General features: G+C 44.2%; 4 protein-coding genes across 4 annotated transcripts; all 4 read right to left on the bottom strand.

Moving 5' to 3' along the window:
- Nucleotides 1-1169, bottom strand: LOC310787256 (complement C1q-like protein 2). The gene is made up of 3 exons (XM_083648626.1): nucleotides 880-1169; nucleotides 638-775; nucleotides 1-470 (listed from the first exon to the last, which is right to left on the bottom strand). The coding sequence occupies exons 1-3, from the start codon at nucleotides 1124-1126 to the stop codon at nucleotides 181-183; spliced, it is 675 nt and encodes a 224-aa protein (XP_083504752.1). The 5' UTR covers nucleotides 1127-1169; the 3' UTR covers nucleotides 1-180.
- A 2671-nt stretch (nucleotides 1170-3840) lies between these two features.
- LOC310787262 (complement C1q-like protein 2) lies at nucleotides 3841-4970 on the bottom strand. The gene is made up of 3 exons (XM_083648633.1): nucleotides 4745-4970; nucleotides 4514-4648; nucleotides 3841-4362 (listed from the first exon to the last, which is right to left on the bottom strand). Exons 1-3 carry the CDS (start codon nucleotides 4824-4826, stop codon nucleotides 4076-4078), a joined length of 504 nt encoding a protein of 167 aa, XP_083504759.1. The 5' UTR covers nucleotides 4827-4970; the 3' UTR covers nucleotides 3841-4075.
- A 1213-nt stretch (nucleotides 4971-6183) lies between these two features.
- LOC310787255 (coenzyme Q-binding protein COQ10 homolog, mitochondrial) lies at nucleotides 6184-12547 on the bottom strand. The gene is made up of 5 exons (XM_083648625.1): nucleotides 12388-12547; nucleotides 10831-10986; nucleotides 10357-10549; nucleotides 8114-8215; nucleotides 6184-6758 (listed from the first exon to the last, which is right to left on the bottom strand). Exons 1-5 carry the CDS (start codon nucleotides 12489-12491, stop codon nucleotides 6636-6638), a joined length of 678 nt encoding a protein of 225 aa, XP_083504751.1. The 5' UTR covers nucleotides 12492-12547; the 3' UTR covers nucleotides 6184-6635.
- Nucleotides 12548-14459: 1912 nt separating this feature from the next.
- Nucleotides 14460-17368, bottom strand: hsd17b1 (hydroxysteroid (17-beta) dehydrogenase 1; the record flags this gene model as incomplete). The annotated part of the gene is made up of 6 exons (XM_083648622.1): nucleotides 14460-14618; nucleotides 15123-15306; nucleotides 15478-15571; nucleotides 15700-15879; nucleotides 16218-16379; nucleotides 17272-17368. 6 exons carry the CDS (start codon nucleotides 17366-17368, stop codon nucleotides 14460-14462), a joined length of 876 nt encoding a protein of 291 aa, XP_083504748.1.
- Nucleotides 17369-18199: the final 831 nt, after the last annotated feature.

Here is an 18199-nt window from a genome sequence, read left to right as displayed (position 1 = left end):
TGCTGTATAAAATTTATTGACAAATTAATATTGTTACAGAGATAGAAGCATTGCATATATATATATCCAAATAGCTATGGTTACTAGACTGTCCTAAACAAATTGCAGTATGAATACAAATTTGATATTCCCTTTTAAATGCATGAAGACCCAGCCAGACCTTAATTCATGTTGTCTGAATCACACTGTGAAGAGCAGAAAGCCACTGAAGGTGTTGAAGTTCATGCTGCCATCATCGTAGAGCCGCATGTTTTCATGGAGCTCTGTGTAAACATTGTCCCCCGGCTCCAAGAGGACGACCACAGCGTTGCTGCCCATGTCGTTGGCGCCAGAGCCTGAGGTGTCCCACACAGACACCAACCTGTCACCATTCTTCATGAGGCTCACGACAGAGCTGGAAGTAGAACTACGGTCGTTGGTCATTGAGAATCGAAAGAAGTACATTCCCTTGACCTTTGCAGAGAAAATACCTGCCAAAATAAATGACTTGTTTGAATTACACAAGCTTTCATCTGTCTTTATTCTGTCTTTATTCTCTCTCTCTCTCTCTCTCTCTCTCTCTCTCTCTCTCTCTCTTACACAAACACACATGCACAGAGCACACTGGTACACACGCACTTTAAATACAGTAAGCTACCTGTTGCAGGATTGTAGCAACTGCCAATGTTGGAGAAGACATTCTTGTACTTCAGTGGAGTAGCAGTGGTGATGAAAAGCCCAGTGCTCCCAGAGCCAGACTCCAACAGAGCTGCAGAAAAGGCCACCTTAGGCTGGCCTGGAGGAACAAATTATCGCTAATTCATTATTAGAGGACAATATTTGTAAAGGGAAATATTATTTGTCCCCCCCCCCCCCCCAAAGTATTATTTTATGCTTTACCTCCAGTCATGCTCAGCTGCAGAACCTCCAGAGTCTTTTGCAACATGGTCTCCAGTAGTGCAACTTTGTTCTCCATATTCGCCACTTTCTCTCCCACAGCTCCCAGGGTCTGTGCTATGGAGATGAGGGAGCAGGTGTCGGAGCTGGTTGACCCTGTGCTCTGACTGACTTTATTGTTGTTTTCATTCACCTGTCCTTCACACAGACAGCAGCAGAGTGCCAGCATCAGGACTGGAAACTTCTTCATCCTTTGGTGTTGAAATCTCTCCTGCTCTGAGGTGTGTCTCTTTCTACCCAGTCTCTCTTTATAGGACATCTGACACTGGGCAAAGATGATGTTTGATTGGTAAAGAATGACCAGGGTAATGGCTGCTCAAATTAGTTAATTATTTACTTAGGTGTCATAAGGAAATTAGTAGCTTAATGTAAGCCCTTGTTCACACAGGATGCCGAACAAGCCCTTGTTCACACAGGATGCCGAACGTAAGTAGCACTGAAGCTTGAAGCAGGCTCAAGCTGAACTGACGCCTAACTGTTCACACAGGAAGCCTTCTCTTTTCCTCGGCACGCCTTGAACCCGCCCACAACTCCCATTGACTTCATGCCTGGCAGCTTCAAGCTTCATGCACGCGTCACACTTGGAAAATAGGCGTGAATCCTGAACGATCGCTTGAGCAAGGCGTGAGCGTGGCTTGGCGTCAGCGTGACACGCGCACGGGTGGTGTGAACGGCTTCGCCAGTTAACAAGGACGCCTAAATGAAACTTGTGGGTTCATCATAGGTTGCGCTTAGGTTGAGCGTTGCTTCTGCGTATTGTGTGAACGGGGGCTAAGTAGAACTGGATTTTGAAGCAGGCACAAGCTGAACTGACGCCTAACCATTCACACAAGAAGCCTTCTCTTTTCCTCTCAGCACCTCCTCGGCGCGCCTTGAACGCGCTCACAACTCCCATTGACTTCTTGCCTGGCTTGACAGATCAATGCTCGGCTTCAGCACGCGTCACGCTTGGAATAGGCGTGAATCCTGAACGAACGCCTGAGCAAGGCGTGAGCGTGGCTTGGCGTGAGCGTGGCTTCACACCACAAGGGTGGTGTGTGAACGGCTTCACCTGTTAACAAGGACGCCTAAATGAAACTTGTGGGTTCAGCGTAGGTTTTGCTTTCCTCTACTGACCTAGTTGACAATTGATTGTGTAAAGTTAAGCTGTGCTAAAATAAATGGGGCACAGTCCCAGCTCCAGAATGAAGTGATAAGGGGGCAGTAAAAAATTGTGAGGGGCAAATCTTTTTAGTTTTTATATAGTAAATAGGTTATCAGCACTGTGTGCCAAGTTGCAAGACAAATTTCGGACTCTGTCTGACAATAAAGTGACATCTTATCTTATCTTATCTTATCTTATAAAGCATAAAATGCCAAATAAATAAAGACTTACTTCCTACTTCGCAGCTGTTCGAATAGCAAACATCTCAACTTTCATCTTTAGTATTTCACATGAGCTGGGCCTATAATTTAAGGGTGAGAGGTTGTTGGTGTCGGTTTGTAGCATGGATGTCAGAGTGGGGTGGGTGTGTGTGTGTGTGTGTGTGTGTGTGTGTGTGTGTGTGTGTGTGTGTGTGTGTGTGTGTGTGTGTGTGTGTGTGTGTGTGCGTGTGCGTGTGCATGTGCATGTGTGTGCGTGTGTGTGTGTGTGTGTGTGTGTGTATTGAGGAAATTAGTGTGCGTCTGTATATGTGCAGCCAAAATACACACTGACCACCAAAATGTAATCAGTTCATCATTGAGTCCAAGTGGACGTTTGAGCCAAATGTGTTTTAAACAGTATGTTTGTAACTGACTGCTTACCTCCTATTGTCATTCATTATTTGTTTTCTTTTGTGTAATTGGTTCATTCCCTTTATAATGAGTTATTTTGTCACTTGAGTAGTTCTTTGGTCCCTTGATTGCACTTGGAACAGCTCAAAGGGATATTTACCTGTAAGTTTACACAAGATGGCAGACAAGGCGGGGTCTATTGCCCTTTCATGTCAAGTCATATGACTAGGAAACCCCATTTTCTAGAACTAATATCATCACCTGTCTTGGTGGCCTCATTAATGTGCTGATGGTAAACAGTAAGGATGTGAAGTTAAGGATGACTTGAGAAACACCAACCCATCCTGGAACCAAGATGAAATAACTACTTAAAATCATTTGAGGTAGGCTATGTTGAGAACAAATTGCCTTTACTACAGGAGCTGTATGAGTTTTATTTGTTTTCATTCAAGTCGATTGTGACATTCGTCTTTGCTCTATTTGTTTGGTAGTGTGCCAATATGTCCGACTCTGAGATGCATCGGTAAACCCTTTTAACAGCCTTGGTGAGCGGAACGAGGTACGCTGAAATGTGTGTGCATTATCAACAGGCCCTGCTTATAGTATGAATGTGAATGTATTCTCTTAATTTTCGGAAAGTGGTTCGGGGGTACCTCATTGACTTGTATTGATGTTTGCCTAGCTTTAACTTGTTGAGTATGGATTAAATTGAGGTGTAGTTTGATACATTTTAAATACTTAATTTATTGAATTTACCTTGTCCAAATGTGAACTATAATTTGTTTAACTTGTAATAACTTTGGCACTTTATCTGTTGGCACTTTGACTTGGTGAAGTATTTTAATTACTTAATAAATTCTGTATTTTGAGTTATTTTAACTTGTTAATACATTACATGTAGCCTACTGTTTAATTTGATGTGAAACTATATTGATATGTTGTATAATTATGTTTTGACTCTTTATAGTTTTCACGGTGTTGACTACGGTACCTGATGTGACAATCAATAAACCGTGGAGCATCAGTTGAGACTCTCTGCGTCCTTTTTACTCAAACCAAGAGCTGTTAACAATGTTCTTGAGTGCCTTGAACTTTTGTACTTTGACCTTTAATACAAATGGGAACCACAACACTCTGATGTAGGCTACGCCAGCATGTGATGCTGTAGAAGATTTATTAACGGATTTCTTTTTTACTGACAGATTAATATTACAAGATACAATATACGAGATACAAGCATTGCATAGATAAAGCTTGGTAGTTCTTTATGTCCAGACCAGATATTATTGTCCTAAACAAATTGCAGTATGAATACAATTAGCCTAGATATTCCTTTTTAAGGGCACAACGACCCAGCCAGACCTTATAGTTCATGTTGTCTGAATCACTCTGTGAAGAGCAGAAAACCACTGAATGTGTTGTAGTTCATGCCGTCATCATAGATCAGTCTGTTTGCCCCGAGCTCTGCGTAAACATGGTCTCCCGGCTCCAAGAGGACGACCACAGCGTTGCTGCCCATGTCGTTGGCGTCAGAGCCTGAGGTGTCCCACACAGACACCAACCTGTCACCATTCTTCATGAGGCTCACGACAGAGCTGGGAGTGGCACTAAGGTTGTTGAACATTGAGAATCGGAAGAAGTACAGTCCCTTCACTGTTGCAGAGAAAATACCTGCCAAAATATTGAGACTGGTTTGAGTTTCACAAGCTTTCCATTCTCTCTCTCTCTCTCTCTCTCTCACACACACACACACACACACACACACACACACACACACACACACACACACACACACACACACACACACGTACACTTTAAATACCTGTTGCAGGATTGTAGCAACTGCCAATGTTGGAGAAGACCTTCTTGTACTTCAGTGGAGTAGCAGTGGTGAAAGGCCCAGTGTTCCCAGAGCCAGACTCCATGAGAGCTGTAGAAAAGGCCACCTTAGGCTGGCCTGGAGGAACAAATGATCACAAATACATGATCAGTGGATACTATTTACAAGGCATATTTTTTAACCTCTAAAAAGACACATGCTGTGTTGTTTTACCTCCGATCAGGGAGTGCAGCTCCAGTACATCTGTCTCAGATTTTTGCAACTTGGTCTCCAGTCGTGCAATTTTGTCTTCCATACTCGCCACTTTCTCTCCGACAGCTCCCAGGGTCTGTGCTATGGAGATGAGGGAGCAGGTGTCGGAGCAGCTGGATCCTGTGCTCTGACAGACTTTGTGGTTTTCATTAACCTGTGCTTCACACAGACAGCAGCAGAGTGCCAGCATCAGGACTGCAAACTTCTTCATCCTTGGTGTTGAAATCTTGCTCTGAGGTCTCTCTGCCCAGTCTCTCCCTTTACAGGACATCTGACACTGTGCAAAATGTGTTTGATTGACAAACAATGACCAGTTTCTGGAAATTCCGGCTCTAAAATAACTGATTTATTTACTGAGGGAAAGCACACTATTTCAACAAAAGTGAGACAAAAAAGGGAATGCCGGCTCTCCAAAGAGGTTCTTGCCTCCCTCATGTAATAACCAGTATCTGATTACTTCCTAGATTAAAAATAAAATAATGTATTGTTCCTGGAAACAGAGGTGGACAGTAGTTGGGTGGAATATACCTCTTTGAGGTATCGCTGCTCATTAACCTGTGCTTCACACAGACAGCAGCAGAGTGGCAGCATCAGGACTGCAAACGTCTTCATCCTTTGTGTTGAAATCTGTCTTGCTCTGAGGTCTCTGCCCAGTCTCTCCCTTTATAGGACATCTGACACACTGTGCAAAGATGAGGTTTGATTGGCAAATAATGAGCAGGAAATGGCTGCTCAAAATAAACTATATACAAAATCATAAATCAGTCTATGTATTTACTTAGGTCTCATTGGGAAAGTTAGGAAAACACACAGCAATGGCAAAGACGAATTGGTTTGTTTGCTTTATGGATGGGGGGGGGGGAATAATGTGATTGTGATTCTCCCTCTCTCCCCAGATTGGCAGAGTGAGTGGAACAACGATCGGGACACCTGGGGGAATTGACCATGGACAAGTGGGGAGAAAAATCTGAAGAAAAATCAAATCAAAAATATAGAAGATATTGAGTGTTGAATGTGGAGTGATGTAGCCTACTACAGTCTGCTATTCATCATGTCTTGCACTGTCCCTTTTCACTCTATGTGATGTCCTGCTGCCCATGTACTGTTTCAGGCTAAATTGTGAATACAGTAGTTGTATGGATGTCGACTGCTCCAATGCCACCACCAATTCCTCTTTAGATTGTAATTATCAGTAATAATTATGATCAGTTCTCTCTTTCTCTGAGATGCTGTGTGGGAGGGAGCGTGCTGGTGGTAGCCTCAGGCCATCCGTGCTTACGCTTTACTCCAACTCCTGTCCAAACATTGAGTAAGCAGCTGCAGTACTCTGGAAATCCTGAATCCTTGAATTGCTCTCATCGAAAACCCAGAGACACAAAAAATGATACTGCACAAAGGTCTACAAAAACAAGAGCCTTTTAATATTCCACTGACATCAAAAAATAAATAAATGTGCTGGACAAGAAAAGGCTCTCTACCCCCTCCAGATGTTTCGAGTCACAATTATTCCAGTTTTACTGAGAAACATTCACTTTCAGAAATGAACATTTGGAACCACACGTTCATTCATATCCCCAAAATAAACATTATGTACATGTAAATAAATAAAAAGATTTAAAGTGTATTTTGTGTGCATGTGAACACAAGAGATATGATGAAGTGGAAAAACAGAAGATCCAGTCTCCTGAGTAAAACGTTGAAATCAGGTGTGTGTGGTGGGGAGAGTTCAAGTCTGATATTAGTTGGCACGCAGGAGAGGGTCGGTAAGGTTTTGTTGGTGATCCACGTGGAGAGGGGGTGGTGAGGGTCAAAAGTTTTGTCCTCATGTTGACCGCCTCTGCACCGATGGCTCCTAGTGGCTCCTGTAAACCCTGGCTGCTTGTGCCTCGAAGGCACCGACCATCTGCTTGACCACTTGGTCGAAGAACACGGAGGCCAGCTGAGAGTGTAGGAGAGACTTGAACTCAAACGACACCTGCAGGACACACCAGAGGGGACAAACAGGTTAGCTCAGCCCTCTAACTGCAACCGGGCCTATTGTAGCTCAGGTTCCTCATGGCCCAATAAACGCTAACCTTCACCTGAAGGCTTAGGCTGTGTGGACAATTTAACACTTTAAAAACACCAAGGGAACACTAGGGCAGAGGCAGCACTCCAACTATGAAAAAGTATTCATTTCGCTGGTTTCTTTTAATTCCAAGTTTATATTCAGATGGAATGCCACCAAATCAGGCCAAAATGTAAATAAATTATATATATATATATATATATAGAAAAAATTAACGAGAACTCTGGCACTCAGAGAGCACAAACCTGTCAAATAATTCTCCAACTTGCTGTTATACCCAAAGGCATTATTGCTATCACTTAAATTATGAGTTAAATTGATTTTTTGGAAACATTCGATCTCTCTATATAGCGGAGTTCCTTATTTTACAGAAGAGATTTGTGAGACTGCTCTGGTCTCCAGTGCAGACCAGGTGTGTCTTTTAGAATATAAAGCCAGAATCCAATCTAGTTCTGAGGAAAACGCCTACAATTCTAAGTGATGAATCATTTGCGCCTCCCAAGATTTCAAACGTACTCACTGTCAGTTCTGTGGATCCTGTGAACTACTGAGCAACATTCAGAGTGGATCCACGTCACTCACAGGTTCAAATACACACTTAGAACCGGTCTGGTGAACCATACTGGCCCTGCCCTAGTTTTCTCTCAGGGCAATTATTTGATAGTGAATGTTTATTCATACCAGAGCTCACAGTCAAAGACTGGAGCAAGTTTTTTCCTTGCAAATGTAATACTTTAGTACTTCCTTCCTACATCGCTGATTAGTCCTCCAGCTCCCTTCATTAAACTTGTCACTGAGACACAGCTTCCTGGTTCCCACTGAGGCAATCTGAGACAACATTCGTGTCACCGAGCCCCTGTCAGCAGCTCCTCATCACGGGACAGCTATTGCAGGCCTGCGGGGACACCAGCGGGCTGCCCAGACTACTTTTACAGCATAATGGGATTTTGCTAAACACTTCCTTTCAGTCGGTAATCCATTCACAAGAGTACAGGGAGAAAGGCTTGGAATTAGTCTCCCCTAAAGCATGCAATTTGATCACAAGCCAGCTATCCTTCACTCCACCGCGTGAGAACGGCCTCAATCACTCAGCAGTTGTACTGATTCACGGCTTCTCGTATTTCATGGATTCATTGTTTTTGTCTTTGTCTTTTAGTCTTTTATTGCTGTTCACTTCCCTGCTGTATCCTATAACCCAATTCCACCATCAAGATGAATCCAGTTTCATGTTATTTGATCATATCTTTCAGTTGAACACTTACATAGAAATCCACCTTGCAGGAGTCTGGTTGGTGCTTGGCTCCGGGGGCAAACCTCCATATTGTCTCAAGATGGCTGAAGAGGGATCCGTCCGTGCACACGGCCTGTTTGAACACAAATGTCCCTTTTTGGTCAGCGGCTGCCAAAAGACAAGGGGCCTCCTGGGTCTAAGCTCAGCTACTCTAAAGGGGGAATTATGCTCACCCTGCCGTGAAGGGCGCGTGGGTGGAGCGAGGGGCGGGCGCGTCAAATGACGTAAATTTGTTGGGCGTGGTTATTCGCTAGCTCCGTCGGGCACTCGCGCGGTGCGACATTTTTTTCCTCACAGCGCGAGCAGCGCACGGCTTCTCTCCAAACATGTCCGCTTTCGAGCCACTGAGCCCTGAACACTGAGCTGTGTTTTCGCCACATTTCTTGACCCATGTGGTAGGCTATAAACTTAGATTTGCAACTGTTCGTTTTTAGTCATTTCACCAAGTAAATGTGTTGTGTTGAGAGCATTATTGAGAGAGATTAAAAGCAGCACAGAATAGTAGGCTATCAGGGCTGAGAAGTAAAAACGGCTTTCAGTAAAAACAAGTTTGGTGAGTCCTTCATGTGCTGATGTGCGGTCGTTTGAGAGTGAAAGCGCACTCAGTACTGCACAGAGTTTCATTGCAACTTTTCACAGGCTGTTCTCACCATTGTACAATACATGCTGATCACTTTCTGAGTATAATGGCATCACCCCCAGCGCGAGGTCTACACGGTGACTCACGGAGACTCGCGGGGCCCCACCCCCACGGAGCTTTGCTCGAGTAGAAGAGCACCTTTAGCCTTGTTCTCTGGATGAGCACAATGTTGTTGGCGGATAGTCAAAGAGTCCATTCACCCTCTTCACTGCAGCTAATCACAGGCAGGCAGGCACCTCCATACTATAAAATGTATAAAAGTCATTTTGAAAGCGAGGATTCTCCTTTTAAAGTAACAAAGAAACAGCATTTTGATGGAGTCTTGCTTCCAAATTTGATATATGATGTTGGGGTAGGAAATAACATTTGAATGACTGTACAAAAGTGTTCTAAAACCTGTGATATTCTTATTAACTCATTGAGTGCCAGCCACTTTTGGAGAACGGACGCTCCCAGTGCCAGAGTTTCAGAGCGTTTTCAGTGATTTCTCGAGGCCCACAGAATATTGTGTGATATTACTATGTAAACACCGAACACGCACAAAGAACGATGAGACTCTCTTCTATCATCTGCAAAAAAAGTTTATTGATCCCATTTTCCGTTCTTTAGTTATGAGCCGGAGAAGATAGGCTGTTTTGAGCAAAAAGACACTTTTCAAATTAGAAGCTGAGTTATTCCGCCTTTTGTGAAATGCAGCATTTCAAGCACATTCTGAGTCTGAAGATAATATTTTCTGATGTAGTGACGTGGTGTAGTTGTGTGGTGCATGCGTGCCCCACCCCCCTCTCCCCCCCTCAGCTGCAAACTCCTCCCCACACGCACCCAGTCTATTTTCGGAGGGCTCCGTTTTTTTGCGCCGGCTCCCAGCGCGACAAGGAAATGGCAAACCGGACTGCATGGAAAGGTTTGGCCCTTCCGCGTCGGGTGCTGCCTTTCTGGCGGCTAATCGTGTGAAGAAACTATGCAGACAGACAGACAGAGGCAGAGGAGCTCAGTTGTGTGTGCGGATTGACTGCTGTTGTCAGCCAACATCAGCTGCAGCCAAGCTGCAGTCAGAGCCATCTATATGGCTCTGGCTGCAGCATGAGCGGTTTCTCTTTGATCACGGGGGTTTTTCCTGCAGTTTTCCGGACCTTCCTCTAATCTGGAGAGCACTGTCGCCACCTAATGGGTCTGTAAAATAGGTTATACACCTTCAATAGCTACAATATTTGTACAGGAGATCCAGGAGGCTTTGATCCACGTCCCACCGTCAAAAAAACGCATTTGACGTCGATCGACGTCCGTGGCACTCTACGTCACTATTTACTTTGACGTCGATCGACGTCCGTGGCACTCAATGAGTTAATTGGAACTTTCATGTACATCTACTCCTACTGCTACACCACGAAGCATTAAAAAATAAAATTTGTTTTCCAACATTTTGATGAAAGAAAAGGCAGGAAATCTTAATTAGTCATGGTTAAATAGGTATACATGAATGATGATATGGAGAATTACCTATCTAGGAAGGTCATGTTTGATTCATTGTGACTTTAAACATCTTAACAGCTACAAAGTGAGCCGGGACTTACTCTGATTTGGTGGTTGGGGACCACGGTGACCTTAGAGGTGTATCGCTCCATGATGGGGGGGAAACCTATCTCAAGCTGCACCCGGATTTCACCATTCTGCCCCTGCATGACCCGGGATTTCTTGCACCAGGGAACAAAGTGTTGGTATTCGTCCACACTCGCTACCACACTGTACATCTGCTCTGGAGAATACCTGAGGACACACACATTCACCACACACGTCATCATCTGAATTGCCCCAAGCCCCAAGTGTGTGCGCTACAGCCGGCATAACCAACCATCACTCCCCATGCCTGAACCCAATCAATCAACACTCCTCATGTCCCCCCGGCCGATCCATTCTAGCATCGACCATTTCGACCAATCATCACTCCCCATGCCTAAACCCGACCAAACATCTCTCCTCATGTCCCTCCCGCTGATGCATTCTAGCATCAACAATTTGCTGTGTTTGTGTGTGTTTGGGGGACTCACGCGAGCGTCCTGCACTCGGTGTACTCCATCCTGCGGGTGCTGATCGGAGCAGCCAGGTTGATGAAGCTGCGGTTGGGGGTGCTGGAGGGGGCGGTGAGGGGGCAGAGGGGCAGGGCGGCTCGCCCGGCTGACAGGGTACTGCAGGAGGACAGGTGTCTGACGGGACAGGGGCAAACACATGAATCACATGTTTACAGTACACAATACTGGACCACTGGACTGTAAAGTGCATGACTGCATGTAACTCTGATTAACTCGCTACTGTGTATTTAGTCTGGCAAAGTTAGTGCAGAGCATGCAGGAGTAGGGTACTGCCAAGTGTTAAGAATAGTTTACCTACAATATGTTATAACTTCCTAGCAGGGCTGTATAGTCGAGTCCACCTTGGTCGAGTCCAAGTCCAGATCGAGTCATTGGTGAATCGAGCCTGAGTCGAGACCAAGACCGGGGGGGGCAGTTGAGAGGGTCGAGACCAAGACCGAAAAACTACAAGTCCATTTCGAGTCCAATACCATAGCAATGTGCTATCCAAGGCTACCATTGTATTTATTGACTAAAATGGCATATGTTTATTTATTACTTAAAATAGAATGCAGATTTTGAAAGGCATTTCAACAAAATTAGCATTTTAGAGGACAAAATTGATTGTAGGCAGTACAGTAGTTGCACCTAGGAGTGTATTTTGCCTACTTTTTCTTACTGCTCTCAGCATTGCTTGACTGAAAATATTACCTGCAGGTTTATTTTTGATTAATTTAATCAAATTATTGAAATAATCTCATGTCATATACTAAAACTGCGTAGGAAAACTCAGCACTCCCTCCACTACTACAACCCTGAATACGCATCACATGTCTAGTTTTTCTGACTATTTCAGAAGCACTCTGGTCTGCCTGCTATATAGGCTAGGTCACTGGCAGGCAGGTAATGCCATCCATCATTACAATAGCTGTAGACCATCAGCTCCATCAGGAACAACAAACCAACATGCTAATCAACCCCCAAAAGGCTATTCTAAAGTTTAGAATAGCCTTGTGGGGGCGATTAGCATAAACCATAGACTGTAAGTTCTAAACAGACAAACGGGATCCACCCCCACCCGTAATTAAAAGGTGTGAGGAGCCGATCTGCGCTCACACCCCCTCTCACACACACAGCCAGGGGCATCTTATGATTAAAATTGTATTCATCTGAGACCGATTCAAGTCTGAATCATATTCACCACCGAGTCCGATTCAAATCCGAGTCACATTCACTTCCGAGACCGAGTCAAGTCCGAGTCATACAAGTCCGAGACGAGACCAAAAGACCGTGAAAAATGCTTTCCTGACTGCAAGTATCTGAGAAAACCACAAGAGGGACACATGCACAATCTCGTGACCCACATACACTTGCCCGAACTGTAGCCTACAATTATCCCAAATGAAAGTAAAACACTGCGGATTCAAAAGTTGTATCAAGAGCCACAACTATACCAATTGTGTACTGGACAGTACAAGGACAGTTGATCAACATTGCATGTGAGGGAATCCTGCCCCGGTCACTAACAAATCTCACCTGACTGTTGCTCTGTTGGGGTTCCCTCTCGCAGCTCTGGAACAGTAAACTTCGCACATTTCCAGCGCCCTGAAGAGAAGTCTCGTTTTGCTGCTCAGAGTCATGCTGAACTTTATGACCCTCTAGTAAAGCACTTTGTTTCCCCACTCCAGCCCAGCCGGCTTTGTTCTGACTGTGATGTGTCGCTGTACACTTGGTGAGTGACGTAGACAAAAACAGGAGGAGCTGTGGGCTCTGACCAATCACAAAGCGAAGTTGATGAAGTTCATGGTTCACGATTGATTATTTTCTGTGATGCCAAAATCAAAGAGAATTGATTTGATTGACTATCTTATAGATTTACTCTCTACTGATCCATGAACAGTGTGCAAATAGACCCCTCCCCCCATGGATCGCCCCAGCTGGAACACAGTCGTATCAAATGGGGTCTATTGAAAACAATAGAGCTGTGCTGCACTATTCTGATCAGACTGGTTTCACTCTCCAGAGACACACAGATCATATCTTCAGAAAAGGATAGAGACAATATGGGGGTCTGAGGTCCAAAGTATCTCTAGCTGGGAGGCTGTGACATGAGAACGTTTGGCAACCCCTCATTTAAATGACCTAGTCAATGTGTTCCTTTAAGAAACTGTGAGCATAGTGCACGCACACACACACACACACACACACACACACACACACACACACACACACACACGCACACACACACACACACACACACACACACACACACACTCACGCACGCGCGCACACACACACACACACACACACACACACACACACACACACACAATGTGGCAGAATCAGATTTCCAATTTCTAATCATATCATCATCATAAAGCGTGTAAGTGGGCTCTGTTTGTTTCGATTTGTGTCCTGGAAGTGTTGTCACTCAACTGGAAGTGATGTCATCAGTGATGGTCACTCGAGCAATTGTGATGTCAGCGAGTGATGTCATCAGTGATGCGAAGATGAGCAATTGTGTGCTGTGCATGCCAATAGAGCAGGTGAGGCCGCGCAGCAGCCGAGCTGCGGCGAGGCCGCACAGGCCGGGTGGGGCCACGCAGCGGCCGAGCCTAGAAATCGAAGTATTCATAAAAGATCATGTCTTCACACCTTTGACATCAAAAAATAGATTAGGGGGAACTACTCTACTGCCTTCCAAGCCATACAGAAGAAGAATTGGGATATGCCATTTTGTTTAGCTAGTAGAGCTAAATTGAATTTGAGGTTTTTATCAGGCTAACATCAGAACTGAATCATGGCAAAGTTGAGTTCACAGACAGGAGTTTGCAACATTTTTTAGGGAGGCCAAAGTCAAATGGTGATGTGTGGGTTCAAGTGATGCAGAGGCTGTGCACGTGATAAACTTGGACTTTGGCCCTTTGGAGGGATAACAGCTATCTGCAGTGCAATGCCTTGTGGCAACATGCATCAGAATAAACTGATGCATTTGACTTTTTTTTATCACAATGGTGTTGGTTTTGTTTTCAACCTAATTTGTCCTGCTTGTTATGGTTTCTGATAACTTCTGAAATTGCCATACATATTTAGAGAGTAAAAACTTTGAATTCCAGTTGTGATTTTCTTGCAGATCAGGTTAGATTTTCCACCTCAGAAGTGAATGCTCTCAAATTTCTCATGCTCATTTGGATGTAAAATGTTTGGAAAATCATTAGCCAAAGTCCGTTTTCTATCCCCTGCCAATAGAGCACCTCCAGGTGAAAGTTTGGATGCTTTGGAGTGAGGAGGAAGTCCTCCACCTACAAGCCAAAATAGGAGCAGCAGCTCAAAGCCACTCCCACTCCCTCCTGTGAACTTTCACACAGACACAAAATACTGAACTCACTGTCCTTCCCCGCTGAGCAACGCTACACAGTCACAGTGCATCGACTTTATTCCAGGAAATGAAATGCAAAACTATTTTAAAATCATGCTACAAATTCTGACCATTCTGGTGGCAGGCAACATCAACCACTGCACATCAAGTCAAGGAAAGGCAAGCTTACACTACATGAATAGTGAGGAGTGAAAGTGAAGCGTGTGATCAGATGTATGGTTTGTGGCTGCTATTGGTCCTCAGTGTTGGATGAGAAGACGAGTTTGCTCATAGCCCTGATGTACTGCGAGCCGTCTGGCGCTGTGATCTTCAGTGTGGAGAGAGGCGGCACACCGCTGGAGTAGTATCTGAAGGCAGGACTGGATGACTGGATGGCGTCTAGAAATACCTACAGTAACAGATACACAGGCCACAACTGTTCAATCCAAAGGTGCTCCTTATGCTGACACACTGCTAACATACCTGGTGTGATGCAATCACCATACTGCAAATGTGGACTTCAATGACAATCAAGGTGCATTCATTTAAAGGGAGTTGAAACTATGGTCAGAGCATATTATCTTTCTGATTGGGCTGATTGCACATTGTTATTGTATTGTGATGCGTATGGTCTGAGAATGATGCCTGTAAGATTAATTAGTGTGAATGACTATGTCACGACCTCAGTTTTTGGTTTTATTTTGTTGTTTTGCTCTATCTTGTTTGCAGATGTGTCGTCATTTGTGTCTTTAACGTATTGTCTGTGTGTGATGCAGATTTTCCCCCTCTAACCCAAGACACATTTCTCCCACAGGAGACAAATAAAGTAACCTTGACATGACCTTGAAAGTGAAATCTGAATTTGGCTAGTCAGCATTACTAAAGATGTACAGTAGGCTTACAGACAGCCTACCTTTACGATGTCCTCAGTGTCCTGTGCTGCGTTCTGGAAAACCGTCCCACAGTGATGCAGGTATGTTTCATACAGGCTGAGAGTGTGGGCGTCGACCTGTCGGAGAGATGCGTCCCCAAGCTCCGCCTTCTGCAGGTTATCCAGGAAGGCAGTGTTGACTGGACCACACTCGATGAGACTCACGCTGCATGATGGGGGATGGAGTCAGTAGACTTTCTTCCAGTTCTCAATCAATTACTGTATTGATTTATAGTGTAGCCTATATATATATATACTGTATATCTAATCTAGATACAACCAAGGCCTCTGAGCTAAAGACACATGATTCGGGATTAAACACTTAGTTGAAACTCACTGGATATTCAAGTGGTGGAGGAGGATGGCCAAACTCTCACATGCTCCCTCTATTGCAAATTTGCTGGCACAGTACACCTCATTAAAGGGGAGACCTGTAAGACAGCATGAGACCAACAACGGTTATTTTGGCAATATTGTGCATGAGCGATTTCTCTCATTTACATCACACAATTAGAGAAACTGCACATGTAGCAGACAGCTGACAGTCTCCCCGTCTCACCGTGAAGCCCTCCAACGCTGCCGGTGACCAGGATGCGGCCCTGGCTCTGGGCCTTCATCCCCGGTAGGAAGGCCTGGATGGTCTGAATGGTGCCCAGGACGTTGACCTCCAGAATCTGCCTCATGGTGTCCAGGGACTGGACCTCCAGCGGCCCCATCAAGCCCACACCGGCATTACACACTGAACACACAACATGTACACAATCGGAACATGCTAGTGATGGGACGATATGGGGTTCACGATTTGATGCAAACACGACAAGATGTAATAAATAAAACTTCAAGAACAACAAAGTCTAACTGCAGAATTTTGTTTTCTTACTGAGCCACAAATCTTTCTAGTGATGGCACGGGCTTGCTGCAATTTAAACAACAATTTAAAAATGTCATTGCGATGTGCAGGATGTAGAGCTTGTGAAATTGTGAAATTTTTAAACATTGTCCCCGAATTTTAAAACATCGTCCCCTCCCCAGAACACACTGACACAGAAGGCAATGTACTGTTTACAGAGAGCATACCCAGGATGTCAACTCGCTTCTCCACAACCCTGTCCCGGGCGTCCAGGATGGACTGCCGGTCGGTCACGTCCATTTGGAGGATGTCAAAGGTGTCCCTGTGCAGGCCTTTCACACACTCCAGAAGACGCTCCTTCTTGGCCAGGTTCCTCATCGTGGCGTAGACTAAACAGATAGCAGCCACATGGTTTGATCCCAGAGGAAAGCAATATCCTAAATAAGATCTCCTTGACCTCCCATTTACTTCTCCTAGACACTCTGGTTTATCATGCTTCTCACTTTGCTTTTTAATTTATTAATAATAATAATAATAATAATAATAATAATATTAATAATAATAATAATAATAATAATAATAATAATAATAATAATAATAATAATAATAATAATAATAGTAGTAGTAATAATAATAATAATAATAATAATAATATAGGTAATAATAATAATAATAATAATAATAATAACAATAATAATAATAATTATTATTATTATTTAATGTCTTATATGAGTGCATATGCTCTCATTCTCTTCTAGTCTCTAATGGGAAAATAATCTCAGAAATCTGTGATTGTAGGTATCTACAAATGAGATATGCTTTTTTTGTCTCAAGCACTCCTTGCAATGAATGCAGATGTATATTCTCATGTGCATTTCGTTATGGCTTGGTTTAGGAGAAATCATTCAGATATCAATGTAAATTAATGCAAAATTGGGACAATATGCTCTAGTTTTTCCCCCCAGAGAAAACACAATTCCACGCGCGCACACACACACACACACACACACACGCAAGCACGCACGCACACGCATACGCATACGCACACACTAGTACTGTGTGTGTGTGTGTGTGTGTGTGTGTGTGTGTGTGTGTGAGTGTGTGTGTGTGTGTGTGTGTGTGTGTGTGTGTGTGTGTGTGTGTGTGTGTGTGTGTGTGTGTGTGTGTGTGTGTGTGGTTTCCTCCAGATAGGAACCCCCTGCTAAAAACATGCAAAAAAAGGGATAAAAAATAAAGTCAAACTGGTTGCTGTGATGGGTTGATAATGGCAGCTCTGGTTACCTTTGTATGTTTTGTCCGGGTGGGAAGCCAGCTGGACAGCCAGGCTGAGGCCGATCCCCGAGGAGCAACCTGTGATCAGCACCACCTTCTGGTCCATGCTTCTGTCAGTGATCAGCACCACCTTCTGGTCCATAACCCTGTTTCTGCACCACAGAGAGAGAAATGAGGAGATCTCAAAATAAGCTCTGGGATGATGAGATGATGGCATGGGAAAGAAAGTCCCTCCTCGTCTCAGCTAGTCTTCTGTTGTCACGTCTTTCACTATCACAAGGCCAGCTTGAAGTAAACATTCTCCAATTCCCATGCCAATGCTATGTCACTGTGTGCTCTAACAATCAGTATTATGGCTATCACCTTGAGAGTTCCCATCCTTCTCACGTCCTTCTCACTACGCCTTGATTTTGTCCTTGAGGCAGACAGGTGGGAATGGAACAGTAGAGGCTTGTTTTCTCCTCTACCTCGATCTCACAAGTTGAGCGGAGATTCTTGTAGTGTAACGGCAGTTGGAGAGGTGTTTAGAGTACTACATGTACACACTACCTGTGGATCCTCTCAATTGCACTACTGACAGGAGCACCAGGTGGCAGCAGAACATCATCCTCCTCTGTGACCAGAACCTTAACTGTGTAGTAGACCATCCACCACAACACAACACAATGACACCGAGAGTGGCCAGAAAGTAACACAATGGTCTCTAGTTTTCTAGAGGGAAATACTTCAGCTGTCTTTTGTTCTAATAAGATCTCCTTGTATACTTTTCCCAGGCTTGTGTTGAGGGAAATTGCTATTTCAGGCAAGTCTATCAGAGATTTGGCCTATTTGTGTATGACTGACGCCAATACAGCACAGTAGGCTATATTTACATTGGTGTTCATGTCTAATTACAAATAGTTAATACGTTGTTAGGAACCTGTAAGATAAAGGGTTA

Source organism: Poromitra crassiceps (genome assembly GCF_964638095.1).
Source record: "Poromitra crassiceps genome assembly, chromosome: 13".
NCBI lineage: Eukaryota > Metazoa > Chordata > Actinopteri > Beryciformes > Melamphaidae > Poromitra > Poromitra crassiceps.
This window is presented reverse-complemented; position numbering and strand designations above follow the sequence as displayed.